This window comes from Amphiura filiformis, chromosome 15 (assembly GCF_039555335.1).
Source record: "Amphiura filiformis chromosome 15, Afil_fr2py, whole genome shotgun sequence".
Lineage (NCBI taxonomy): Eukaryota > Metazoa > Echinodermata > Ophiuroidea > Amphilepidida > Amphiuridae > Amphiura > Amphiura filiformis.
This window is the reverse complement of record NC_092642.1, coordinates 5970857-5996226: the sequence shown is the minus strand read 5'-3', so window position 1 is coordinate 5996226 and position 25370 is coordinate 5970857. Positions and strand designations below refer to the sequence as shown.

Below are 25370 nucleotides of genomic sequence, written 5' to 3'. Positions count from 1 at the left end.
TAACCACATACAAGATAACACCCTAGATAAATAAGGTCAACATGTTGAACCTCATTAAATAATACTTTTTGCGCTTTGATATAGATATCATCAACATACATAGATATCAACATAATAGATCAGTGGTTAATGAGATTACACATCCTACCTCTTTTATAAGGTTACATCACAGTCACGTTCTTACCTTTAAATTATGATTTACAATAGACACCTAATCTAAGAACATAGTGCCTATGTGGTACCTTGCACAAATATTTTTTGCTACACCATCCATAACGCAGTATACTTTGGTTCGCCTCAAGTTTGGCAGTGATGTAGGTGTGTATTTCTCTCTCTCTCTGCGCAGCATCAAACAGCGCACATAACCGTTAAGTTAAATTACTATTGAACCACAGTGTAGCTTATTAACCATCAACTCTCTATGCTATTAAACAAAGACCTTGCACACTGGCTGACTGCTTGTCCTGATAATTGGGTTAAAAAAAACTGGCCACACATGCATCACACAATGCTATACAGCTTGTTCGGCAAATGAGGTGCCAATGTGATGATGATGTGATTCAAGTGAACCCCACTTCCTGCTTCATCATAATCTGCACCAAATCAGGAAGTGTGAGTGGTCTTTGCAAAATACTGTAGTCACCTCTTTCAGTAGCTCTATCAGGAAAGTGACCTCGTGTTTGGTAGTGATGTAGTAGAATTAATGAAGTTACAAAACCATGCATGGGAATGTTATTTCCAGATTGGTAATGACATAAATGCGTATTTCACTGTTTCCAGTATCAAATCAGACATGCTAATATTGATTCTACCTTAGAGCGTTTAGTTTGTCAGCACAGTTATGGCACAACTGTCTAAAAAGCACTTACATCACTACCAAACATGAGGTGTAGTATTCACCTCTTGCATGGTTACTTGGGTAGAGCCTCAAACTGGTAATAGACATGAAAGAAAGAATGATGTCATTTTACACAATGTTAAATGACTTGTTCAATTCCCATTCATTCATGCTGCCAGATCCTACCTTCAAACTTAATGACCATGCAAGAAGTGAATTATAATCAATGTCACTTTCCTGATAGAGCTACAGGAAATAGACACACACTTATTATCAGAAAATACTGAGTGACTGGGATGACATGATCATAATGAAGGGTTGTTGATTTCTGTATGTCTCCCTGGTAATGTCAACTTGGTTAGGTAAACCAAATAGTACCACCATCATAAACATGGTACACTACAGGGATAAACAGATTTCAGTATTTGACATCACCATACCCACAGAAGAGAAGAGTTTAACTCAATAACCACTGATCCAATATAAAGCATATTCACACTCAAATGCTGAATGTTAATTTACTTATTTAGTTTTACACATATGACATTTGAACCATTTTGTCGAAAACAAAATAAGTATGTGTAAAGAGATAATATATTACTTTGGATACATTAGACTCTGTAAATTACATCTGTATCCTTTTTAAAATTAACAAAAATAATGATAAAAAAAGATGATTGTACATATACAATACATAGCTGCGTTGATATGGAGAGTCCTTTACAATTTTATGTTCAAACCATTATTTATAGTTTATAATTCAACATTATTTAACCACTTTAGTAATATTTATTATAAGAACAACACTACTTGTGATTTTGACACACCACTATAGAATCTTAAGACGATAACAGTATAATTAACTGGACTAGTATCATATATAGGAAATGGACTGTACAGAGAGTATTGGAGAGGTTTTACTTTTGTCGATTACTGCAAGGAAAACATACTTGCAATACAGTACTTCCTCCAGCGTAATACACTGTGACTCAACGACTCGCAAGTGACTCAATGACTCACTTGAGTCACCGCCACAGATTAAACGCTGGACATCACCCAGTTTTATTCTGGAACATACAAATGTTACATAATATGATTTGCATATTTGAACAAAGGGATTCTCCTTGTTCCATTGTGCAATGTTACAAAAGGCAAAGTTGTGATTATACAGGGTGTCTCAAATTAAAAAAAAATCCAAGTGCTCATTTTTGGAACACCCTGTAATTGTGATGAAGATCTTGATAAATGTGCACGTATAATAAACCATCAAATACATTTTTGTAAAATATGGTCACTACTTTTGTCCCAATATACAATTTAATAGTATCAACTTTCAGAGTGCTTATAGGTATAAATCAATCAATCTCTCATGATCTTCACACACACACAAGAAAGAGTAATAAGCTTATAGATACATAAGTCACAATTTACGATAGGTTTTTAAGCTTTTGCATACAGCCAGTTATATTTCAGCATGCTCAATGAGCACTGCTCAAGGAAGCAAAATTCTTATCTTTTTTAAATATCACAACACATTTCACCGACCTAATAATGGTCATTTTTGCTCATTTCCAAATTTTGACTTGCTTTTTTAAAAGACATATAAAATACACTTTTAGGGACTTCAACTTGTTTATATACTTAACCCAACGTTACACGGGTTGACAATTTTCAAACTGAATGATAGGAGGTTCAACATTTAGTAGACATGGTAGTGTACAGGTAAACAATAGATTGCAATATTGCAGTGCAGCTTGTGATCCTAGCCCTAGTTGCATACTTTTGATTCTAGCATACTGAAGTCAGGGCGATTGAGAGAATAATAAAATGCTGAAGGCTTATGCTGACATGACAAAGCATATGCAGACATCAAAAATATCTTGGCAACTAGGGACTGGTTGGTATGATATGACTAGCAGTACAGTGTTTCATCTCTGCATCATGTTGTGGCATTATACTTAGAGCAATAGAGCATGATATACACAGGCTTGTTGTGTGATAGGTGATGACCCTTCTACTACATTACATTGAAGGGCCTGGTCAAGAGACAAGGTCAATTCAGCAAAAACAATACGTTTTGTGCATAAAAATACTATATTGTGTAGTATTGATGTATATAAACATATCCATATGTATTATGATGTCTCACAGCTGTCAATTCATACACACCCAACAATCAAGATTATGCATTAAATATTAGGTATGTGCATCCTCACATGCACATCATGATATCGTCACATGCACACCACATGACTTGGTGTTTAGTTATGTGGAACAAACATGGTGATACAATGTGATACTCATACTGCATTTATGGCATGTATGCATGGAACATGATCTCAAAAACACACTCCTCTTGATCACTACATGGTGTGTATGTGATATCCACATTCACTTCATGTGATAGCCACATGATGTACACATATGTCATGTAAATGACATATAACACAATATGTATGGATACAGATGAAAGATGGAGGCACATGACTATAATTATGAATACAACATTTTTGTCATTCTTTAACTATCAAATATGTTCCCAGAAGTTCAAACTTTGTATATCCACAACAATTTCCACCAAAAAATGGACCTGTAAAGTAGGTAGTGATAGTGAAGCAAAATAGTAAAACAAGTTTTAATATCTTAAAACAACTGTGTTATCCTGATACCCTACTATTCGGCAAGGTTATTTTGCACTGCCTGACAGATTTTCGTGATTATCACATAAAAAGAACTAGGTCACACTTGGATCACACAATGCTATGCAGCTTGTTTGGCAAATGAGGTGCCAATGTGATAATGGCATGATTCAATTAGCCAATCAGAACCCCACTTGTACACAGCGCCTAATTGGCAGAGTGCAAAAGGACCTTGCCAGTTAATACAATCAACAACAGTTTAATATAAATTTGAAACATTTGAAACAGTGAGTTGTATTCTTCCTTGTTTATGTCAATATGCTAGGCTGGTTTATAAATAAATACAGCAATAATTGGCACATGTTTACAAGCAGTGCTCAGCTACAAGGTGCCATTTCATTTACCAATTTTGCTTAAAATTTACCTTTTCACTTAATAACAGAGTTGTTGTTTAGCCTATCCTGTGCCAATACATGTACAATTCAAAATACAGCTTTCTATGATTACAATGTATATCTTATTTCACACTTGTAAAGATTCTTATATATTGCACCAAAAAAGTATCGGCACACTTAAAACAAAAGCCATATCTTTAAGACACTAAATCTAAATTGCAATATAAACTGGTGGATAGAGAATTTTGTTCTGCATACATTGATACCTTCTTCGGGATGATGCCATTTTATTCCACAAAGCCTATACTCATTTGACTGACGAATGGTCATTTCTGCTGCCTATTGTTATGGGTTCAATAAAGCCTATCGGATGACAGCTCCCTCTGCTGTGATCAATATCCTTTGAGTAAAAAGTCTAGACTACTTTATTTTGTAATTTAGTTTTAGTGTCTTTAAGAAATGGCTTTTGTTTAAGTGTTCAGATACTTCTTTGGTGCAGTATAGATTATAAGAGCTAATGCATACAGTATTAACTCAATACATGTACTGTCAAATGTTCATTGTGAATCAATTATGTCCCTCAACTAATACACTAATAACAGGGACCAATAGAGTTAGCCAAATTCAAACATGAACACATCTTGAAGTAAATTTTCTCTCACAGTACAAGAATAAGATTCTTGCCAAGGAATCTATTGGGAATAATTTTGAGTCTTCCGAAGAGCTGGGTCGATTTCAAAAATATACTAGAGTTATCCGTGATACACGTAAGTCTTTGCAGTACTCATGCACGGAAACACTGTCTCTCGTGCGTTTTAAGACTTCTCTCGAAAAATGTGATAGGTTAAACGATTTTGGTCCCCACACTGACAATCCAATATGTTGACTATCCTACATTATTTCATAATAGGGCTTTACCAAGTCTTGACGGTCTCTTTGGACAAAAAAACAACAACTTTGTTTTTGTGTTAGATACAAAAACAAATTAGAAACAATGGGAAGCATAAGAATAAGAACACAATTTGTAATAATAATTCAACCTACATGTAAGGTTACTTCTTAAATACAAAACATATACAATAATGTGGCTGTGACCACCATGATTCACACACCTTAAATAAGGAGGTTTGAAACTAATTAAGCTAAGCTAACCAACTATATACACTCCCCCTCAGCTACAAAAATCTTGCTTTGGATCAAAACAAAATTATACAATTATTAATAAACAAATATGGGTAAATTTGTATTTTTTTCCAAATCAAACTAAACATAATGGCAATATAAAGGTCACTCCTCATGGCTAACATTCCTAATATTCAGAATAGTATTTTTTTTCTAAACACTTTTAGGCCTACCATCGTGTGTGCAAGACCTATAATGCTTTCATCCATGGTTGATTGCAACTAGAAAAAAACTACAGAAGGTCTACATAATAAAAACAACATGCAAGTTGTACAGTTCTTTATGACACTCAGTCCACTCCTTATAGTTACATTACGTTTGCAAACCAAATCTGATTACTTCCGTGTATTTTACCTTTTGATGTATCATAAGAAATGATAAGTGACACTTAAGTCATACAAGTTGCACATTTTGTTTAGCAGTTGCTCTCATCATCATCCCAATGTAGTTACTCTTCACAGATTTGATGATGATGGCTTCTCAATATACTAGAAATTTCAATTGAATGAAAACGGCTTTCAACAGCTGTATGCAATCCAACCGTGATAGTATATAGCGTATTTTAAACTACAACGCGAACGCACAACCTTGGATACAATAATTGAAATACTAGACCAATCATGAGTGAGTTGGCATGGTTGGATTCACTGGATTATGCACATGCAGGCGTACATCGCGCAGTGTACGGGAAAAATCGTACCACTATGTCAGGCTGTGTTCATTCAATTGAAATTTCTATTGTAGTTAAATCAAATTTTCAAAGTTGCTATTCTGAACATTTACCATTAGGTAACCAATGACCTGTCTTATGAATGTTACTTGGAAATTAATTCATTACTATACCTTGAAAGGTCAGGAGGGAGTATGGTTACTACCTAGAATGACCAGGAGGGAGTATGGTTACTACCTAGAACAGTCCATTATCTCTCAGAGAGCCCAATGGCCACCTAACTGTGTACCAGTATCACATTTACAAAGTTCGCATTTTTTCTTGCATGCTGAACTTTTGTTTTGTTTACTTGAAGACAAACATTACATACATACAATACATACATACATTACATACATACAAAGATTTTTATACAATACATGTACATCATCAGGCAACGAAAGCAGCGTGCCACTTCAAAATGTTTATAAAATTATATGAGCTGTACCATTCATACAATCTGGTACCCAAAAAGAAATCTTATGCAATTTGCTTTACACAGACCATTCCATGTAGTGTATTATTCCTTTTACTACACGTATGAACAACCGTTCCTTTATACTTTCACCTGTACATAGAAATCCATTACCATGTTCATGTTGGTTATTAACCAGTGGACCTTACCCATTGAGGTATAGGACATTTTATATTTTGAGGACAAGCACTGATTAGGAAAAATAGAATTGAATACCAGAACACTCTACCAACATGCTGTGCAAATATTCGAAAACAAAAAGTGCATTTTTTGTCTAGAAGCCTAAAACTGATGTTATATAGCACCCTCAACTGCCACTATCTCCATAAACATACATAAAACACTTTTCTGCAAAAAGAAAGAAAAGCCATTTAAAAAAACTCACCTTTATTATTGAATAAAATTTGCACAGTATGTTTCAAAGATACAGGTTTGTCATTCCATAATTCCCTAATCAGTGACCATTCTTGCATTGGTATCATCTCAGCGGAGGAGAAAACTGGAAGATACACCCTGCAATTGTTCTCAAACTGCCATAAACACATGGAGAGAATCAAACACTTGTAACCATTGAATAGAAACCAAAATGATACTTCTACGCTACTCAAATTTGGTAGACTCACCTGAGCGCTTTCACCGGGTCAACCGGCATCTTTTGCTAGTGATGTCACAACTTGTTATACGTCATCTACACACGCGACGTCATCGGAGTATCTCAACATGACTAGCAACACAAATCTTCCAAGTAATAATATCCGCTGAAGACACCGGTTGACCCAGTGAAAATGCTCCGGTGAGTGTACCAAATTTGAGAAGTGTAGAAGTTTAATTTTGCTCTCTATTTACGTTTACTGCTATGAATAGATACAATATTATAGTTGTAACTTGTTTACAGCAGGTCATACAGTCATTGTCAAATGCACACATGTGACTAAATATTGATTTTACATGATATTATGGCTTTGAATCCAACAGAAATGAGTTACATAAAGAAACCCAACATAGTTTCACATAATTTTGACACATACAGGCATTGAGGTTTCAATGATCTAAGGCTACAATAAACTCAAAATGTTCTCTTCAATTCTATGCTGGACATTAACAAACATCCTAGATGTGCTGTGGGAAGTTTATAAACTCATAACCTTTCTGAAGTACTTTTCAATGAAATATTATTTTGTACGTTTACAACCTTCTTGTAATCAATGGACTATTCAGTTGAAATCCACACACCGAATACATGCCCTTAATCGTCCACACAGGGAGTGTGAATTTCAAATGGGGTTACCTGAATGGGCTACTCCATTTGACATGCACACCCCCTGTGTGCAAGATTAAGGGCATGTTTTTCATAGAGTGTATGTGGATTTCAGGCGGAATAGCCCAATTGATGATTTAAGACCAAACAATTGAAATCAATCCCTTCCATTGATATAAAACACCAGTGCTGTAAATTTGGCAAAAATCAGAGAATTGATTCTTGATTGATAACTTTGTGAGAATTCATTTTGATTCACACAAAGTTCAACAAAATTGCATCCCTGTACATAATTGCATTTAAGTCAATTCAAACTGATGTGTTGTATCAAATGGCAACATAGATATACAGATCAATCAACGAGGCAGCTGTCGTTCACAGAATTGAAATGTTTTGTTCAACTTGTGTGGGAATGACTTCTGTCTACTGTATATCAATGTATTCGTGTAGAATTCTTAATGTGTGATGTATACACATTAGATAGCCCCACATGCCAATGACAAATATCAACTTGTGTAATTGCTATCAACACTTGAATTGATGTTATCTATCCTGGGTACTAAACTCCTTAAAGGTCAACTTCAAAATTACCACTGTAACAGACATGTATGTTTATGAACTTGGTATTTTATAATGATCTAACCTAACCTTTGACCTCTTTCAACTCTGCAATAAATACCAATTGAAACAGATCATGGATTAAAACAAGAATGACTTATGACACTTAGGTTGAAAGGCCATTGCATTGTAATAGGTTGATTAAATTCACACTCCATGGCCGCAAAAAATGAATTTATACACCCTTTGACCATTTACATTCAATCTCCAAAATACTTTTTTAAGCATAGCTATAACAATAAAATTACATCTTAATCATTGAAGAATCGGGTCATTATTTCATTTTACTGAGAGTGAAAACTCACTGACATCTTTCTACAACACTTAGCCACAAATAGTCCTTGACAATTCTTTGTCATTTAATATCTCAGGATACTTAATGCAAACACTTTATACTTTTGTGAAATTTTGCTTAAGATTCCCAACAATATTGTGCTTTTCATACTTGCAAAAATGATCATAAAATTGTTGTTAATGTGTGTGCTTATAAAAACAGACAATCACATGATGTGATACTGTTTCAAGAGCTTACACTACATCAGGACTTATGACCAATCATGAATTTGCTTCATTATTTATGCAGTGATACACAAAATAGGACATAATTATGTGAGCTGTACATTGTTGTGACATAATTTCAGACTTTTGCATGTAAACCTGCAGGTTAATTAGACATATATCAGTTTTAGGGAGAACAACTTGCAAAATATTGCCATAAATACAGCCTGCTATATCACGCAACATCAAAATAAGCATGATTTTGCAGCGAGAAATTGTTGTGTGTGGTTTAAATTCCCTTTCAGCATGATAAATAGCACAAGATTCACAACTTTTGTTATGCAGTATTCATGCACATCCCACGCAGGTTGTCTTTCTCAACATTTTTCACCTGACACTTCTGGTCCTTTTAAAAATGCTATACAGATATTGTACAAATACCTTATGAATTGACAACCGAAATGATTCAATATTAGTACTTTGATAAAACCAACTCTGCTGCTAGGTTTTGTCGGTGAGTTTTCACCCTCCCTCTCATTTTGTTTAAATAAGACGATTGGCTTTGCTGCCCATGGCTTGCAGGTACCTGTACTACTTATTTGTTGAAGGGGTGGGGCAGTCGAAATGAGGCGACTGCTGCTCAGTCTTTGTTATCTTCTACCAGTGCCCACTGCTGCGGCCGCTGCTGATGCTGCATTTGTGTTTGCTGCTGCTGATGCTCCATCACTCATTGCCCCAGAATGATCCATACCTAAGTGGATGGTGAAACAGGTGTGAATGCAATTACAATTAAGCTACTTTTTTGTTTAGTTGGTTTGGATTGCTGTACTATAGTAAATTGCTGTAAACCTTTGATGAGAGCGTACTTTTGCAATGTTGACAAAGCGCAAATCACAACATGTATGACACGACACATGTGGTGGCAGAATTTACAACGTGTATGACACAACACATATGACGGCAGAATTTACAACACATACGACGAGTAAAGCACACATACTACGCTTCAGAGGCACCTTCTCAACATTGCGGAGGTACGATCTTGTCAAAGGTTACAGCAGAATACTATACAACCCTGGATAGTGGATAACCCAAGAAAGCCTTGGCTTATTTCCATGCGATCCTTCGCAAATTCATGGATATCAGAATCGGATTACTTCCACCAGTGACAGCAACCTTGTACAGCATGTAGGATGAGATTGGAGGTTTTTTAAAAAGTCTGAAAGGTTTATAATTGACTTGTAGTAGAATGAATGTGCACACAAAATGGATGCACATTTTGAAATCATTAATAGAGTATGGTATGAACACATATAACTTTGCATATAAAAAACACTAGGGCCTACTTTTCTTTTTTGTATGTCAACCAAGAATGATCCTAGCATTTTAGCTCTAGGTTATGGGTGCATACCACTAAATCCGCCTGTGAAGCGGTTTCCGGTAAAAGTTTATCACGACTATAGTCCCAACTTTGCATAAAAATTGTGCAAAATCGGTACAATATTAACCATTTCAGTGTTGCGAATCGTGTTTTGCTAGAACTTGTGAATGTGATCTCTACTAATATGAACAGAAAACGCGAAAATTTGAGTGATGTTTACGATGATGAGCGCATGAACACACAAGGTCAAAACGCAGTTAGCAGTCGGATGTAAACACGGGAAAATCGGGCCTTTTATATAGCGCTATTTTTCTCAAAAGTAGACCTAAAATATGGTGTCATTTTCAGATATGTTATGCAGAATTTTGTTCTGATTAAGATGATATCAAATATATATTTCAAAGTAAGGCGTAACTTCGACTTATAGCCTAAAAGCGTGACCCCTATTTTGCACGTAAAGTCTATGGAAAGCTATTTTGTGGCAAGTACCCTTATGGAACACTCCACCCCCTCAAAAAAAACACTTGATAAATAAATGACCTCATTTGAAGGGCTTGGGCAAGATCAGAACTCATGTGCAATACAAATGTGGACTGCTGCTACAAATACTGAGACAGACTGTTAACAGAGGCTCGTTAACCTTTTGGTTTGTTTCCCAAGGTGTATCACTTACTATGATTGTTTTCTACTGATTTGTGAACTGGTGATGGGTCCAATCCGTTTTGATTCATGAAGGCCATCACTTCGGTGAAGATGTGGCCTGTTGAAAAGATACAAATATGATACAAAGAGAAACATGAGTGAAATGTGTGAACAAAAATTGCAAATCGCTGCCCCTTCTTGAGAGGTTCCATCCACCCGTAGAACTGAGTTGTTTTTTTCGCCGAATTACTAATTAATTATAAAATTAATGGATCTCAAATGATCGAACTCTTTCACAAATGCCAACCATAGACTGTGAAGACATGGACGGTCATCTGGATCATACTCGATAGGAATTTCACATTATGGTGAGACCTTGTACGTCTTGCTCGCACCTGCTGGATTAGCATGTTTGAAGGGAGCGGCATACAATATAAGTACTGTTATGATAGCAATATCTGTAACACTGACAATGAATGAGTTTAACCTGCATTAAGCCCTGATCTCAACATCATGCTTGCATGGAGGTTCAGAGCACAACATTCCATTGGTTTGCAACTGATGAAGCACTTGAGTGGACAAGAGTTAAGTTTTCGCACTGTTGTACAATAAATTAATTCTGTGGCATGTCTGAAGACTTATCTTGTCTTTTTGTTATGATGAGACTAGCATAGCATAGCTTCAAAGGATATGCTGCATATGACTGTCCATGTCTTCACTGTCTATGATCCAACACAATAGTGAAACAGGTCCAGGACTTGATCAAAATTCTTTTAGTATCATCATGAAATAATGATGTTGATGTGATTCAGATGGCTCATCCAAAACTTGATTCATGAAGGGCACACACATTGTCTAAGGTGACACTTTGTACTGTCATGGTGGACAAATTCCATTCACTGTCCTCTTGAGAGGTATCATTGAAGCTGCTACAGATGTAGTAACATTAGGCTTTGGAATGCAGTAAGTCATCTTTTAACTATTGTGTTGTTGCTTACCTTTCCACTGTTCCACTGTATGTTCTCTTTCATCCAATGTGTGGTCATATGGGATAGGTGCCGGCTGTAACAAAAACAAATATTAACAACAATTAGAATCACATGTAACATGTATCCACAGGTATTGCCACAATCCTTCCAGAAATCATTAATGTGGTGCATTGCCAGAATGCAGTGAACACGGCTGTTCTTGCTGCTGTGATTGATATCAGCCAATGAGCACTGATATGTGACACATTATAATCAGCGCACTACACATAACTCAGAAGATTATTGACAAACACTGTAAATACGAATGACACCTACATCATTAAAGCCAAACCTTGAAACACCAGATGTAATAATTGAGGTTGCTGATACTATAATTTGGATATGGAGCATGCTTACATCTGTTGTAGTTACTAGCATATCCATGGGAAATGAGACTTTTCAAGTAATGCCTTTTGCAGGGTTTTAGCTGTCTGTATATATTTTTTGCTCTATAAGATTATAATCACCTGATGACATCTGATTTTTCAGACAATCTTACAAATCCCAATTGCTTAGTCTCACATTGTTCAAATTATATGCCCCAGCCTAGATTACAACTTATAGCTGAATTCACTATCAAAAAGTATGCAAACAAATTGCAATTAAGAGAAACTAGTTGACAGTCATGATATAATGTACCTCATTGCTACTTATTACATGTGACTCCTACACATAACTTTGTTTGTTAAGAATCAGAATCGTCCCTAACCACCTTCCTTCCACCCCTTTCATTAAATTGAAGTGCAACAGTTACAGACCTGCAGATTTTTTTCCTACCCATCCTGGTAGTTACCCAACTTGTTGTCCTTATTTCTTCCTGTCACACCTTTCTTTCAATCCATGTAAAAGGGAATAAAGTTATGAATACTTTCCTTAACCTAATGTTTACCCTAACCCAACTCAACCTCTAACTTCAACCCTAAACCTAACCCTAAACACAGGGCTAGAGGGTATACTATAGTTATATTGATTACCCAACAAAGACTGGTGGAAGGAGAATGGAGAGAGCTCAGAACCCATTCGGGGACCCAATGTCAACAATTCTGTCTCAACAATGAATGCGGAAAGGGGACCATAAGTTTACCTCACTGGTTTTTTTAAATAACAATAACACAGACTCAAAACGAGACGGAAAAACTAGAAAGTTACTCACACCTACCCCTTCCACTTCACTCGGATCATACCAGACATTTATATATGGATGCCTTAATGCATCATCTACTGATATCCTCTCCTCTGGATCCACGACTAACATCTTAGATATGAGATCTCTGGCTTGCAAAACTAGACAGGAGAAAATAACAACATAATAATCACAAACTACTGTAATGACTGGAGCTAACCAACCTATAAGTGCTTGAAGATGTGTATAGAGTTGGATGTCCAGTATACTTGAGCGCTTACTGCCAAACTCTTCAGCGCTTACTGTTGAGCTCTTCAGCTGATGGAGGGAGGAATAAGATTGTCAGATGTGTACTTGGTATTTGTGTACAATTTTAAACCTGATGTACCATTCAAGTAAGTCAACTGGTAATACACAAATGGAAATCTTCAGGGACTGTCTTTTGGAATTTGCAAGAGAGCATCAAATAGCTCTACTGGTACCTTCAAGGAGAGCTGTTTAGAGCAATTCACAATAGAATGCAAGAAGAGAATGGTCAACTAAGGAGAGCTAAAATGACTCCTATAACAGATTTAAGGAGAGCAGTAGAGAGCGAGAGCAATCCTGGCAGTCCCTGAATCTTCTCATTCATACAATCACTTTCATACCAAAACTGACTCAATTGACAGCCTCATCCCTTATTTTTCTTCATCAAAATTGAGATTTTCATGTCAGAAGAAAGCTCACATTTTTCTCATTATTTTATTTTAAAAGTGAAATTTATCGTCCGAGTGATTTGTGGCAACCACACCGGAAGTGTGCGAACTATCCTATGGGGCATTGTTATACACGTTTTGCTTCTTATACCGAAACCATTGGAGCAATACATCTCAAAATTTGGAAACATATTGTTTTAATGGTAGGCTTCAATATTAGATACAAAAGAGAACATGAAAAATCGGACCATGCCTCTTTAATGTATGCTATTGAAGTTAGCTTCCTCAACTTATTTCCTTCATGATCAATGTATTAATATTAAGAAGTACACTGTAGTTTTTTGGGTTAAATGGCTAAAACTGGAAAAATATGGTGCCTACCATCCTATTTGCTGTAAGGTTCTCAAAATATGCTCAAAATATGGGGGGGGGGTACAGACCAGTGCAAGAGTACTCACCATTTAATTTGTTTGGTTCTGTACTGCTTCTGGCTTCTTGGAATAGTTCATCTGGGAAGAGCTCTACCCACGTGTGAGGTTGGTGACGCGGACGACTCTCCACGTAGTTGCGTACCATTGGTTGTAATCGTTGCGTAAACTCCCTGCTTGGGGTACCTAGTAACTCTACAATTTTATTCCACTGATCAATATCTGAATTATGAGGTGTGTTAAGGCTACAACACGCAAGTCTTTTAGCATTTTTGTTTAGATCTATCATACTATGTAGGTTAAGTATTGTGCTAACCCTCACCCAATGCATACTACAAAATATACCACCTAGGGTGCCTCTCCTTCAGTGGGGCATAAGTGGGATACATACAGGGCACCTGCAACCAAACAACATGAAGGTATGGGTGGGTTTCTAAGGATCTACAATAATAATAATATAATATAAATTTTGGATTTATAAAGCGCCTTTATCCAGATCTTAGAGGACTCAAAGCGCTGTAATTTCGCTGCAATGGTGAATCATCACAATCAGATCGCATCAACTAGGTTGCTGCCGAACGGCGCACACCTATCTGCATTTAGATTATAACATCCACCAATTATCTGTGCAGCTCCCCAAATTCCATTGGGTGAAAGAAGTTTTTGATAACCAAACAACTAATCACCGATTTTTTGCGATACAGGAGGAAACCAGAGATCCCGGAGAAAACCTGCGAGAGCGAGCATGGAATCGGGATAAACCAAGTGCACACGAGTCCTTGGGCCGCGCCGGGGCTTGAACCGGGGACCTCAGTGGTGCAAAGCGAGGGAACTACCCCTCCGCTAACTCACTACAAAAGTAACATGGCTCAGAAAAAAAAGCCATATGATCATGGGTAAGTTGGGCCCTAAGTGCATTTGTTTTGAGGGCCTGACTTATTTTGATCCCAGCGTATAAACTTTCATCATGGTAATTACCTGCTTTATTATAGGCCTACATACCTTCAAATATGGCTACAATACATACCTCCAAATTTACCAACACTGCCAACTTGCTTTTAAGTAGAGTAATCATATTTGCCCAATTCAATGTGTTTGCACAACACTTTTGAGAGTGGCAAACACAACATAAGTCAATACTATAGTAAAAGGATACGATCTGTACCGGGAAACATGGCGTGTCCTCTGATCATCTCACTAAATATGCAACCAATAGACCAGATATCAACAAAAAATAAACACAAGAGATGATGTTTAGTTCATCACAACATGCAATGTTGAATGATGTCAACATCAATAGCATTCAAAAATAATTAACATATAACATAAGGTACTGAACATTATATAAACCTTCCACAGTTTGTTTGTTTTTTGGACATCCTTATGAATTTATGATGAGCACTACTTTCCATATGGGCCTTCTTGGATGCAACTGAGATGAATTGGAAGTTTTTCTGAAACTCCCTCTGATAAATGTACTTATGTGCAACCCTTTATACATAGGACAGATAGCTAATGCCCCACCAAAGGACAAAGCTCTCTCATGCAGCGTTCGAAATAGGGCCGGTCAGCCGGCCATTGGCCTGTAACTTTTTGGCCTGGCCGGTAACTTTTCTGACTGGCATCTGCCGGTAACTTTTGAGGGTCAAGCCCGGCTGGCCTGTAACTTTTCTGACTGGCATCTGCCGGTAACTTTTGAGGGTCAAGCCCGGCTGGCCTGTAACTTTTCTGACTGGCATCTGCCGGTAACTTTTGAGGGTCAAGCCCGGCTGGCCTGTAACTTTTTGAGGCATATTTCGAACACTGCTCTCATGGTTCATTAGCTCAAATCCATATGAACAACAAATATGAATAGCTGCTACCAGCTAAATTCAAATTTTTTCCACTAATCAATACCCAAGTTTGCATTTTGCAAAATGGATGATATGTAGGTACAAAGCATGACCAAGGGTTGTTACACCTCTATGCTCACTGTGTAAACCCCATTTTCAAGGACCAGTCAACCCTCATTTATCTTATCCAATGTATACTATATTTTAAAAGCAAGAGGGTTACCCAACACACACTTTGGATCATTTTGAATTTGAGGACTTCAAGGAATGAGCAAACCCTATTGGACAAATTACTGTAATACAATCTAATGGACGATTTTAGGCACTTTACTGACAAGAAACAACACCCCAACCCTACTTCGCCGTGATCAACAAAAAGCATTCAATATTGATTGTTCTTACCATTTTCTTTGTATCCCATCCCTAGAATCACCTCTGGTGCTCTGTAGTACCTTGTCACCACATACGGTGTCATCATAAAGCTAGTACCGGCTGTACGTGCAAGACCAAAATCTAATATCTTCAACGAGCAATCTGATTTTACTACTATGTTGCTTGGTTTCAAATCCTGCAAAGAAGATATCATAGAGAAATTATTTTCATAGTTATTATACAAGAAATATTTGCCAGGAACTGTATTTTAAGATGAGTGAGAGCGATGCTCCTCAATAGCTCTTCTTAAGCTGCATTTGCAAGAGTGATGACTTGCTAACAGGTTACACTTTAATGGCCACAGGTGCAAACAGCTCTTCTAAAGCTCAACTTAAGGAGACCAGAAGAGCATTTTACAGCTCTTAACCTCATTTCAAACGAAAGTCCATGATTTGCTATCTAAAAACACATAATTTCTAGTTCTACTAAAAAAACTGTCCATATTTAGGTTAAAATGTCTTTAGCTGTTCAAATAAAACTTTTAGCAATAATTTCAGCAATAAACTATTTAACTTGGTTGAGTATTTTGAGCATCTAACCACCAATTTCTTATTTCTTACAAATCAAATCTCTCATCCATGCAATGCTTAATTGTAAACAACATATCGCATTATACATTTGAGTTAGGCTACGATCAAAAATAAAGACACAAATTTCCCACTAAGTATAGTCTTCCTTGAAGAGGGGGTTTAATTTCCTATATCTCTAATAAATGACTTCCCTGTTAATCTAATGCACTTGGGTTCAACACTTAATATTCTCTACTGCATTTACACTTTTGGACGTTTTGGTCACATGCATAATTTGTATTTGTTGTTGTTATTAGTTGTGGTGCCAAGTTGTTTATCTTTCCTTGTTGACAACTCTCCTATGGGAAGGACAGACTTAGAGAATGTTGTCCCTGTGGTCATGTGTTGTTCTTGCGGTCCTGCTGCGGATAAATTGGATGTGGAATAAACTGATAAGGAAATTTCATCAATTGGTCGTGACCTACAGGAACAATTTCTCAAAATTTTCTGAATGGGGGCCTCATATGTTTCCGAAGTGCGGTAGCCGGTTAAGCTTAATATACAAAACAGCTAACATAATTTGGATGATCTAAAATAATTCATAGAGACAGACATATTGTACAGACACTGCTTTAGCTTAATTTTGAACACAAAACAGATCAAAATAATTTGGATGATCTAAAATATTTGATAGGAACAGGCATTAGTAGTATACTTACAGTTGAGGCAAACATTAAATGGGGCTAGGAGGTAGTAGTTGTGAGAATCAAACTCTAAAAGATTTAGGTAAGCACCGGGAGAATTTGTGATGCGCAAAAAATGACAAAATTCACGAATTCTGGGTATAATCGCGAATTTTAGGTTCGGACACAAATTTTAAGATTTTTCCGAGATCTATCAATTTTTAAAGTATTCATTTTCCAAAAAACGCAAGTTTTCACTAAAATTGAAAGAATCCATGGCAATCTGCAATACAATCCATGCAGAATAAAAGTAAAGAAAATAGACTGTAGGCCTTAAATTATTAATGAATTCATCTCTGCGCCGGGTAAAACAAAAGAAGGGAAATGCGCATATTTTGGGAATATTATGGACAAATCGCGAATTTTCTAAAACTGATGCGCAAAATTTGGTCTAAAAAATTGTGCATTTTCCCGGTGCTTAGATTAAGGATGTTATTTTGTTTATGCCGCATGTATTATTATCATGCAGTGTGAAATGCTTTGTCTATTTCAGTAGCAACCATGGTATACACAATTAGATCCACCATTCTAAATATGGGTTTTTAAAAATAAATTGTCAGACTTGTCTATACTATAGTTGCACCTAATTAATCTTGTAAATTATATCCTGTACACAGTAACTTGCAATGATACAGACCAGACATTGCTTGTAGTTTTCTGCAATTTTTAAGTGACTTTAATATTAACAGCACTTGCAAGATTTGCCACTAACTTTATAACTTGAGGTACATTGTAGTCAATGTCAAGGTGATTTTTTTTTTTTAGGTACAGTATGTGCATTCTGGCAAAAGAATTTTATGAGAATCTTTGAATTCTCTCCATGTGACTAATATATAAAGCCTATACTAATATATTGACGTCTTGATGAGAATCTACTTAAATTCTTACAAATCAATATACTATGTGTCTTGTCTCAAGATGAGAGAAGGCCATGTTGGATTTTACAGTAGCAGTTTCTAATCACTTGCTACTGAATCCAACATGGCATTACTCTGAACTTGAGACAAGACAAACTATACATGGGAAAATCTTTGGGAGAATGGATTCTTACCAAGTGCCTGACCCTAAATGTACATAGTCATACTTGTAAAAGCACTGATAGGGTGAAACAAAGTATACTAGCCTATACCAATAACATATTTACAAGAATTTACTTCGATCTTAAAGGTCCGTAACCCGATCGACAGCATCATCCCCGATTTTTTTCATTGTTGATGAGGTTTTGGTATCACATAATAGATACTATTTTTCTCATTACTATCCTGAAATTTGACGCTCCAAGTCGATGTATTTCGGAGAAATCATGAATCACAGCGGTTTTTACAGGTATACCAGTGTGTAAACAATGGTAAATACTTTGGAATTCTGGGAGGAATTATGAGCGAAATATCAGTCACCGCAAGGCGGTGCGCCGTATATAGTTATGAAAGCGGCAACGGTAAGCGTGGTGTGCTAAATAGCTCAATTGACTAGCGCGTTTGTTTTTTACCCGAGGGGTACCTCGGTTCAAAGCCCGGTCTCGGAAGGGTTTTTTTCCTCTCCATTTTACCCAAACTTTTTTATATTCATTTGAAATGTACATATTGCAAGGGAAATATATTTTGTTTCCTTTTTTTTCTGAAAGCGGTACGAAAAAAAAATTTCCGTTCAATACGGGCGGGCATTGTACAGCATGTCAGCATTCGTCATTGCCTGCCCAGAATGCAATTCACGTATACCAAGGTATTGGATTGCAAATTTGGCTATTTATTCACATTTACGCTGAAAATGCTCTCGTTTTTCACAAAGCAGCATAAAGGAGGCGATATTTGATATTATTATGTAATTTTAAAGACAATCCATATCCAAAACCAATAGGGTTACCCCCCTTTAAGGGGTACTACACCCTACCCAATTTTGTGCCTATTTTTGCATTTTTCTCAAAAATTATAGCGCAATGGGGACAAGTAAGATATGTATATTATAGGGGCAAGGACTACAACTACTGCACTGTAAATTTTATTTCAGCGCACAGACAACAGTTGTGGAGTTACAGTCAAAAATGAGGGAAAACCAATATTTGATCAATAAATCAATAACTACTTGCTTTGAATTGCTGAATTTTCAGTACAGTAGTTGTAGTCCTTGCCCTATAATATACATATCTTATTTGTCACCAATGTGCTATAATTTTTGAGAAAAATGCAAAAAATAGGCAAACAATTGGCCAGGGGTGTAGTACCCCCTTAACAATCTAGTATATAAAATATTTGTGAGGATGGATTCTCACCAAATTTCTGACCCTAAATGTCACTTTTGCTGCTATATTTTTCTGAATAAAGAACAGCAGGAAGTATTAAACAGATTATTAAATATTAAATTGTAAGCAACTGCCAGTTACATAAAAATTGATTGATAATCAGTCACAGTAGAGTGATTTTAAATGGGTTTCAATACCTTTCACATTTAAAGTTCATGTTCATATTTGAAAAGATGATAAAATAAAAAAAAAAGTCTGACAACTTGATAGGGAACAATACTAAATCTTACCGGATCTTGTGCGTAGATACTTACCCTATGAATAATGCCAGCAGAGTGAAGATGCTTTATTCCACACAACATCTGATAGAGTAAATAGGATAGCCTCTCATGATCTAAGTCCATACTAATCACATTAATTAAACTCGCATCCATTAGCTCCATTACCAGGTACACATCACAGAACTCGTCAAATGTACGATGTGGAGTGAACACATTCAACAGTCCAATAATCTACAGGGGACAAAATTTAATTAATGTTAGCAACTTGCCTATTCAGTGATTTGCTCATTCGGAAAATCATTAAAATTCATTTTGTTGCACCTTTGTTAGCCTGCTAGTGGTAAAGCCAAAAGTTGTGAAATAAAAACAAAAAAGGACATTTCACATGAAACTGTAATATCTTTACTTAAGTAAAGAAATTAGCTACATGTATTTGAATGGGCTTCACCTTTGTCAATACTGCTGTTTTCCTTTTTTTTTTGCCAAATATTTCATTTCTAAAATACCTAATGACAATTTTAATGAATTATCTTTTAATTCTAAGCAATTAAAGGGCATTTCGTGATCCACAGCCTCATCCCCCACGTTTCTCAAAAAAGTTGAGATTTTTATATCACTGGAAACCTCTGGCTACATAATGTTTATGTACAAAATATTTCTTGCAGATTAATTCGTTTAGCAAAGATATCGTGAAATTTGAATTTCGTTCTGGTGCACCAGAACGAAATTACAACGCATTGTCTATGGAGCAGTGTAATACACATAATCATGCATAACTCATGACGCATAAAATCGGAATCAACTGAAATTTTGGGGATAGGTTTTTTTCGTGGATATCTAATGAAAAATGACATAAATAGAGGATGCTAGGATCACGAAATACTCCTTTAAACCACAATTTTAATATTTATTTACAATTTCGCTGGGATCACAGAATGGACCTTTATAATAATGTGTACTTCAACGGAACAAATTTCAACCTTGATTCTACATCACCATTTTGCAATGACAAGGACATCAATACTTGCATTTGCACTCAAATTAACTCAATACAGCAGTCATCTTAGCTGAAATCTGTAACACCCTTGACTCCTGTGATTTGGTTTATGGTTTGTATGAGCCCCACCACATCCTATCCATCATGTAAGTTTGCTCTTACGAAAAATTGAAATCTTTTGACTTATACAAGCACACTATACAGTCTATATTATTATTGTTCGTACAATAGGAAAATCAAGTGTAAAAATACATATTTGGCCCTTAATTTGACCCAAGACTCCCAATTTGTTGAACTCTTTGTAAGCTAATTTGGAAAAACTTATTTGCACAATTTCTTGGAAGCGGGACCGTATGAGGTCAACAATGACCTATATCAGTTGAAACCCATAAACCCCCTATGTCTGACATGACCTTAATAATCTCTCGCACAGGCGGTGTAGATTTCAAATGGAATTACCCATTCAGGTAACCCCATTTAAAATTCACACTCCCTGTGTGGAAGAATAAGGTCATGTGTTCCATACGGGGTGTATGGATTTAAACTGGAATAGCCCGATTACACTTACATTCTTATGATTGCACATTTTCATCAGGAGAAATTCTCTGTACGCCCTCTTTGCGTGTGTCACATTCTGGAAGGGCCGACTTAATTTCTTGATAGCCACCTTTTGGTTTATCTCTGTATCGTATGCCGCACTGCAAAGGGAAAATATCAACATGAAATGTTAATGTACAGCTAAGGTACTGGGAAGAGACGCTAATAAATAAGTCCCGATTATATTCTACATCATATGAATTATACAATACAATGGCAAGGGTAAATCTATGGGACTGTGTAAGAGATGCCTACAGGCATTTTCCTAGAAGTCCAGAAAGGGGTAATGTCCATGTCTGTTTGTGAGCCCCTGGTATAGTCAAAACCACAAAGTGTTGCTACACTAGTATTGTTAGAGCCCAAAATAGTAGCTAGCTTATATATTTCTAGTGCCATGATACTATACATGTAAATGTGCTGCATGTAAATTGCCTCGATTCCACCTATTTTACTCATGTTTTGCATTATATTGTTGTGTAGATTTAAAGTATTTTTAGGGTGTAGATATTATATAGGTGTTGCATGTAAATTGCCGCGTTCCACCTATTTTACTCATGTTTTGCTTTATATTGTTGTGTAGATTTAAGGTATTTTTAGGGTGTAGATATTAGTTTTTGTTACATTGCTTTGTATTGTAAAGCGCTCTGGGATCGCAGATATATTGCGCTATATAAATGTTCGTTATTATTATTTATTATTATTATACGTGGGGTATACATAATACGTCCTTGTGGAAATCAAATGCTATACCAAACCCTGAGCTCAAATTGTAGGACCTCTTCCTTTTATTCTACCAATTGATACAAACCAAAGGGCATGAAAGTGAAACTGATAGAACCTTAGAATTATTCAACTCCAGATTGGAAGGTTCTCTGTCTGAGCCTTCTGAGCGTGCTTGAAATTGGTTGACGCCAGTAGCGTGTCCAGACTTGGCGACATCGCTCATACACAGAGCGCTTGACTTGTCAGTTCCTACGCCAAAACTTCATTTTGCGTATGTTGGTGGGATTTGCGAGTTTGCTAAAACACCCCCACTTATCGTTGACCCCCATGGGTAACATGCCTACCTTCCGTGGAATTTTTTTCCCAATTTAATGTCAAGCATATCTATAGTTTTCAGCAAGGTTCTTCAGCGAACTTGCCCTGGTCCTGCCACTCTCATGTGCACATGCTTTGGAAAATGACAGAACTGTACATCTTACTTGTGTGCATCTTTATCAAACACAAGGGTATATCTGCTGTATATCAAAGCTTTTGAAGAATCAATCCTCACTATACAACCTCATATTTTTAAAATAAAATTTCATCGGAGCACAAGGATGCCAGTCATTTTAAGATCAGACCAGAAATGCAGGATTTTATAACACCTAAAATATTACTTTGAGAAAAAATAAGTCTTGGATGCCTGCAGGAAACCTGGATCCCCTGTAGACTGTCATTTGCAAGCCTCCTGCGCAGAAATCCTGATTTTCCATGAAACTCTTAACTAGTGCAGGTAAAATAAACACCTGATACTTAACATTTTCACCCGCAATTTCAAAACCTATTTTTACATTGAAATGTCTTGTTGTTGATGCACTTTAAAACTGAGAATTATATTGTCAATATTATTTTGCAGCACTTAAATTCAGGTAGAATGAACAATTATGCCCCTGGGCAATTGATATGATAGAAACCCTTGTATCCACATAATTAGGTCAACTTATATGGCAACACTGAAAACCACAAAGTATTATTTCAGTCAGCTAGCTTGCTAAATCTGCATTAGAGATATTTACTATAAGGCCAATTACAATTGATTCTTAGTTTCCTGTTTCCCGCCCGCGTCCAAAGTAGAGAATTGCAAAATATTTAATTATTTTATTTATATTTTGGATTTTCTCTTTAAAAATAACTTTTAATGACTACCATTTGCTACTGCCTGACTTTGATCATATCATCTATAATGCTGAATAAACATAGAACCTAATTGTACCATTACTTATGTATAAAATCAAACATATTAGTAAAATAATTAAATGCATGCTCCTTGTCAAAATGGCTTGATGTAGGTTGCGACCACTTATTTTAAAATAAAGAAAATAAAAGATAATTAATAATTAATAATTAAAAGTCGCCTCATCCCTGGTTTTCAACCATGAAACAGGAAACTAAGCATTAATTGTGAAGGGCCTAAGATGTAGCAGCATATTGAATATCTTGTGTAATATTACACCAGCTAGTAGTAAAATCACTAGCTATAAATGCAAGATTGTTCTTCTCAGCGTTAGCTATGATTGCTTTGGATTGAAATGAGAAATTTTAGTTCATGTTGTCAGGAACAATTATTGTAAAATACTAATGATTCAACATTCAGGAATCATCAAAGAAATATCGAAACAAGTCATCAACACCCGCATAATTGTTAGCATATTCTGCGAAGTGTACCATTTGTTACATGTATTGATTCCCAATTTGCATCTATATGCTCTCTATTCAGTCACAAGCAACAAATATAAATCACAGTGTTTTGCAGATAGCTGGTAACAAACATTTATTGTCAGAGGAGTTCATCAAAGTTGAATTTCTGTGGCTGTCATTATCATAAATTGAATCCAGAAGTGTGACAAATTTTACACAGTCACAGACTCACTGTTCGGTTTTGTTTGAGGAGGTAGAATAAAGCAACAAAGTTTTTACTTATTTCGTTTCTTGTTTTTCCTTTTTTGTTGGCAAGTACTTCAGTGCTGAGATGGTTTCTCAGGGTAAACTGAAATATTCCAGGATATTAGGCAAGGAAAGAAATCGCTAGCTTGTCCAAAACAACCTTTTCTCAGTTTAGGCTCGGTCGGTCAGAAAACCTTTTTAAATCTCTATATTTAGCAAAACAAAAATGCCTTTCATTAAAGAAGCTAATTGCCACATTTCATTACTGTACCACTTCATTTATTTTTTGATCCAGTTTAGCAGCGAGATGCTGAAAGGAAGAAAATACAAATTTTGAGCATTAAGGACACTAAAAACTGATACCAGTTTTTCAAAATTAGGGTTGGTCTGAACAAGGCAAGTCAGCACCTTCTTCACCTTACCATTATACCAAGAGCCACTAGCCACGAGTGATACAAGTAACAACAAGAGACAGCCATTGCAAATAATGACTTTTTGACATGAACCTTCATGTGCTTCTTGAACTCTTTGATATGCAAATCTAATAATTTGCTGTAAACACTCACACAACATGTCCCTGTGCCCCAGCTCCGATACTCCTCAGATTCTGATAGCGTCTGAGTATGTAGAACTGTGTGTCGCCAACGTCCACATGGTAGAACTGGTTAGCAAACTTAGTGTTGATAGTGCTGGGGTTGTTGTTAGCTCCAGTATTCGTCATTGGATGCTTGGGATGAGCCATCCCCTGGGAGGAGTACTTCTGTAAAGATACAAATTAAACATATGGTATAAGAGATGGGCCTCAAGGAACTTCAAAATAAAGATGGGGACAACTCTCTAGTCCGACGGTTCCCTAGTCCGAAGGTTCCTTAGTCTGAAGGTTTGCTAGTCCGAACACAAAATTTACCATTCGCTAGTCCGAATTCTGAAACAGGTTCACTAGCCCGAATATCGGGTTCTCTAGTCCGAGGTTTCGCTATTCCGAATAATAAATAAGGTTCTCTAGTCCGAATATAGAAAAAGGCTCGCAAACCCTAACCCTTATTAAATTCTATATTTGGAATAGAGAACCTTCGGATCAGCGAACTTAATTTGATTTTCGGACTGGCGACCCTTTGGACTAGAGAGAAGTCACGATAAACGTATCAGTTCTTCTTTAAGCACTAGATGCAATAATCATGTACA

General features: G+C 36.3%; 1 protein-coding gene across 4 annotated transcripts in view; it reads right to left on the bottom strand.

Moving 5' to 3' along the window:
• Nucleotides 1–319: 319 nt before the first annotated feature.
• LOC140171179 (stress-activated protein kinase JNK-like) overlaps nucleotides 320–25370 on the bottom strand; it is a 53553-nt gene continuing 28502 nt past the window's right edge. For 3 of the 4 annotated variants that reach the window (XM_072194379.1, XM_072194377.1, XM_072194380.1), the window contains 10 exons: nucleotides 24752–24945; nucleotides 21511–21640; nucleotides 19979–20176; nucleotides 16146–16309; nucleotides 15066–15139; nucleotides 13940–14131; nucleotides 12817–12947; nucleotides 11634–11697; nucleotides 10667–10753; nucleotides 320–9363 (listed from right to left, as the gene is read on the bottom strand). In XM_072194379.1, the coding sequence (XP_072050480.1) occupies nucleotides 9263–9363; nucleotides 10667–10753; nucleotides 11634–11697; nucleotides 12817–12947; nucleotides 13940–14131; nucleotides 15066–15139; nucleotides 16146–16309; nucleotides 19979–20176; nucleotides 21511–21640; nucleotides 24752–24927 (1317 nt within the window). In that variant the 5' untranslated portion in view covers nucleotides 24928–24945 and the 3' untranslated portion in view covers nucleotides 320–9262. The remainder of the gene's footprint in view (nucleotides 9364–10666; nucleotides 10754–11633; nucleotides 11698–12816; nucleotides 12948–13939; nucleotides 14132–15065; nucleotides 15140–16145; nucleotides 16310–19978; nucleotides 20177–21510; nucleotides 21641–24751; nucleotides 24946–25370) is intronic. The other variant, XM_072194378.1, reaches the window with a different exon arrangement.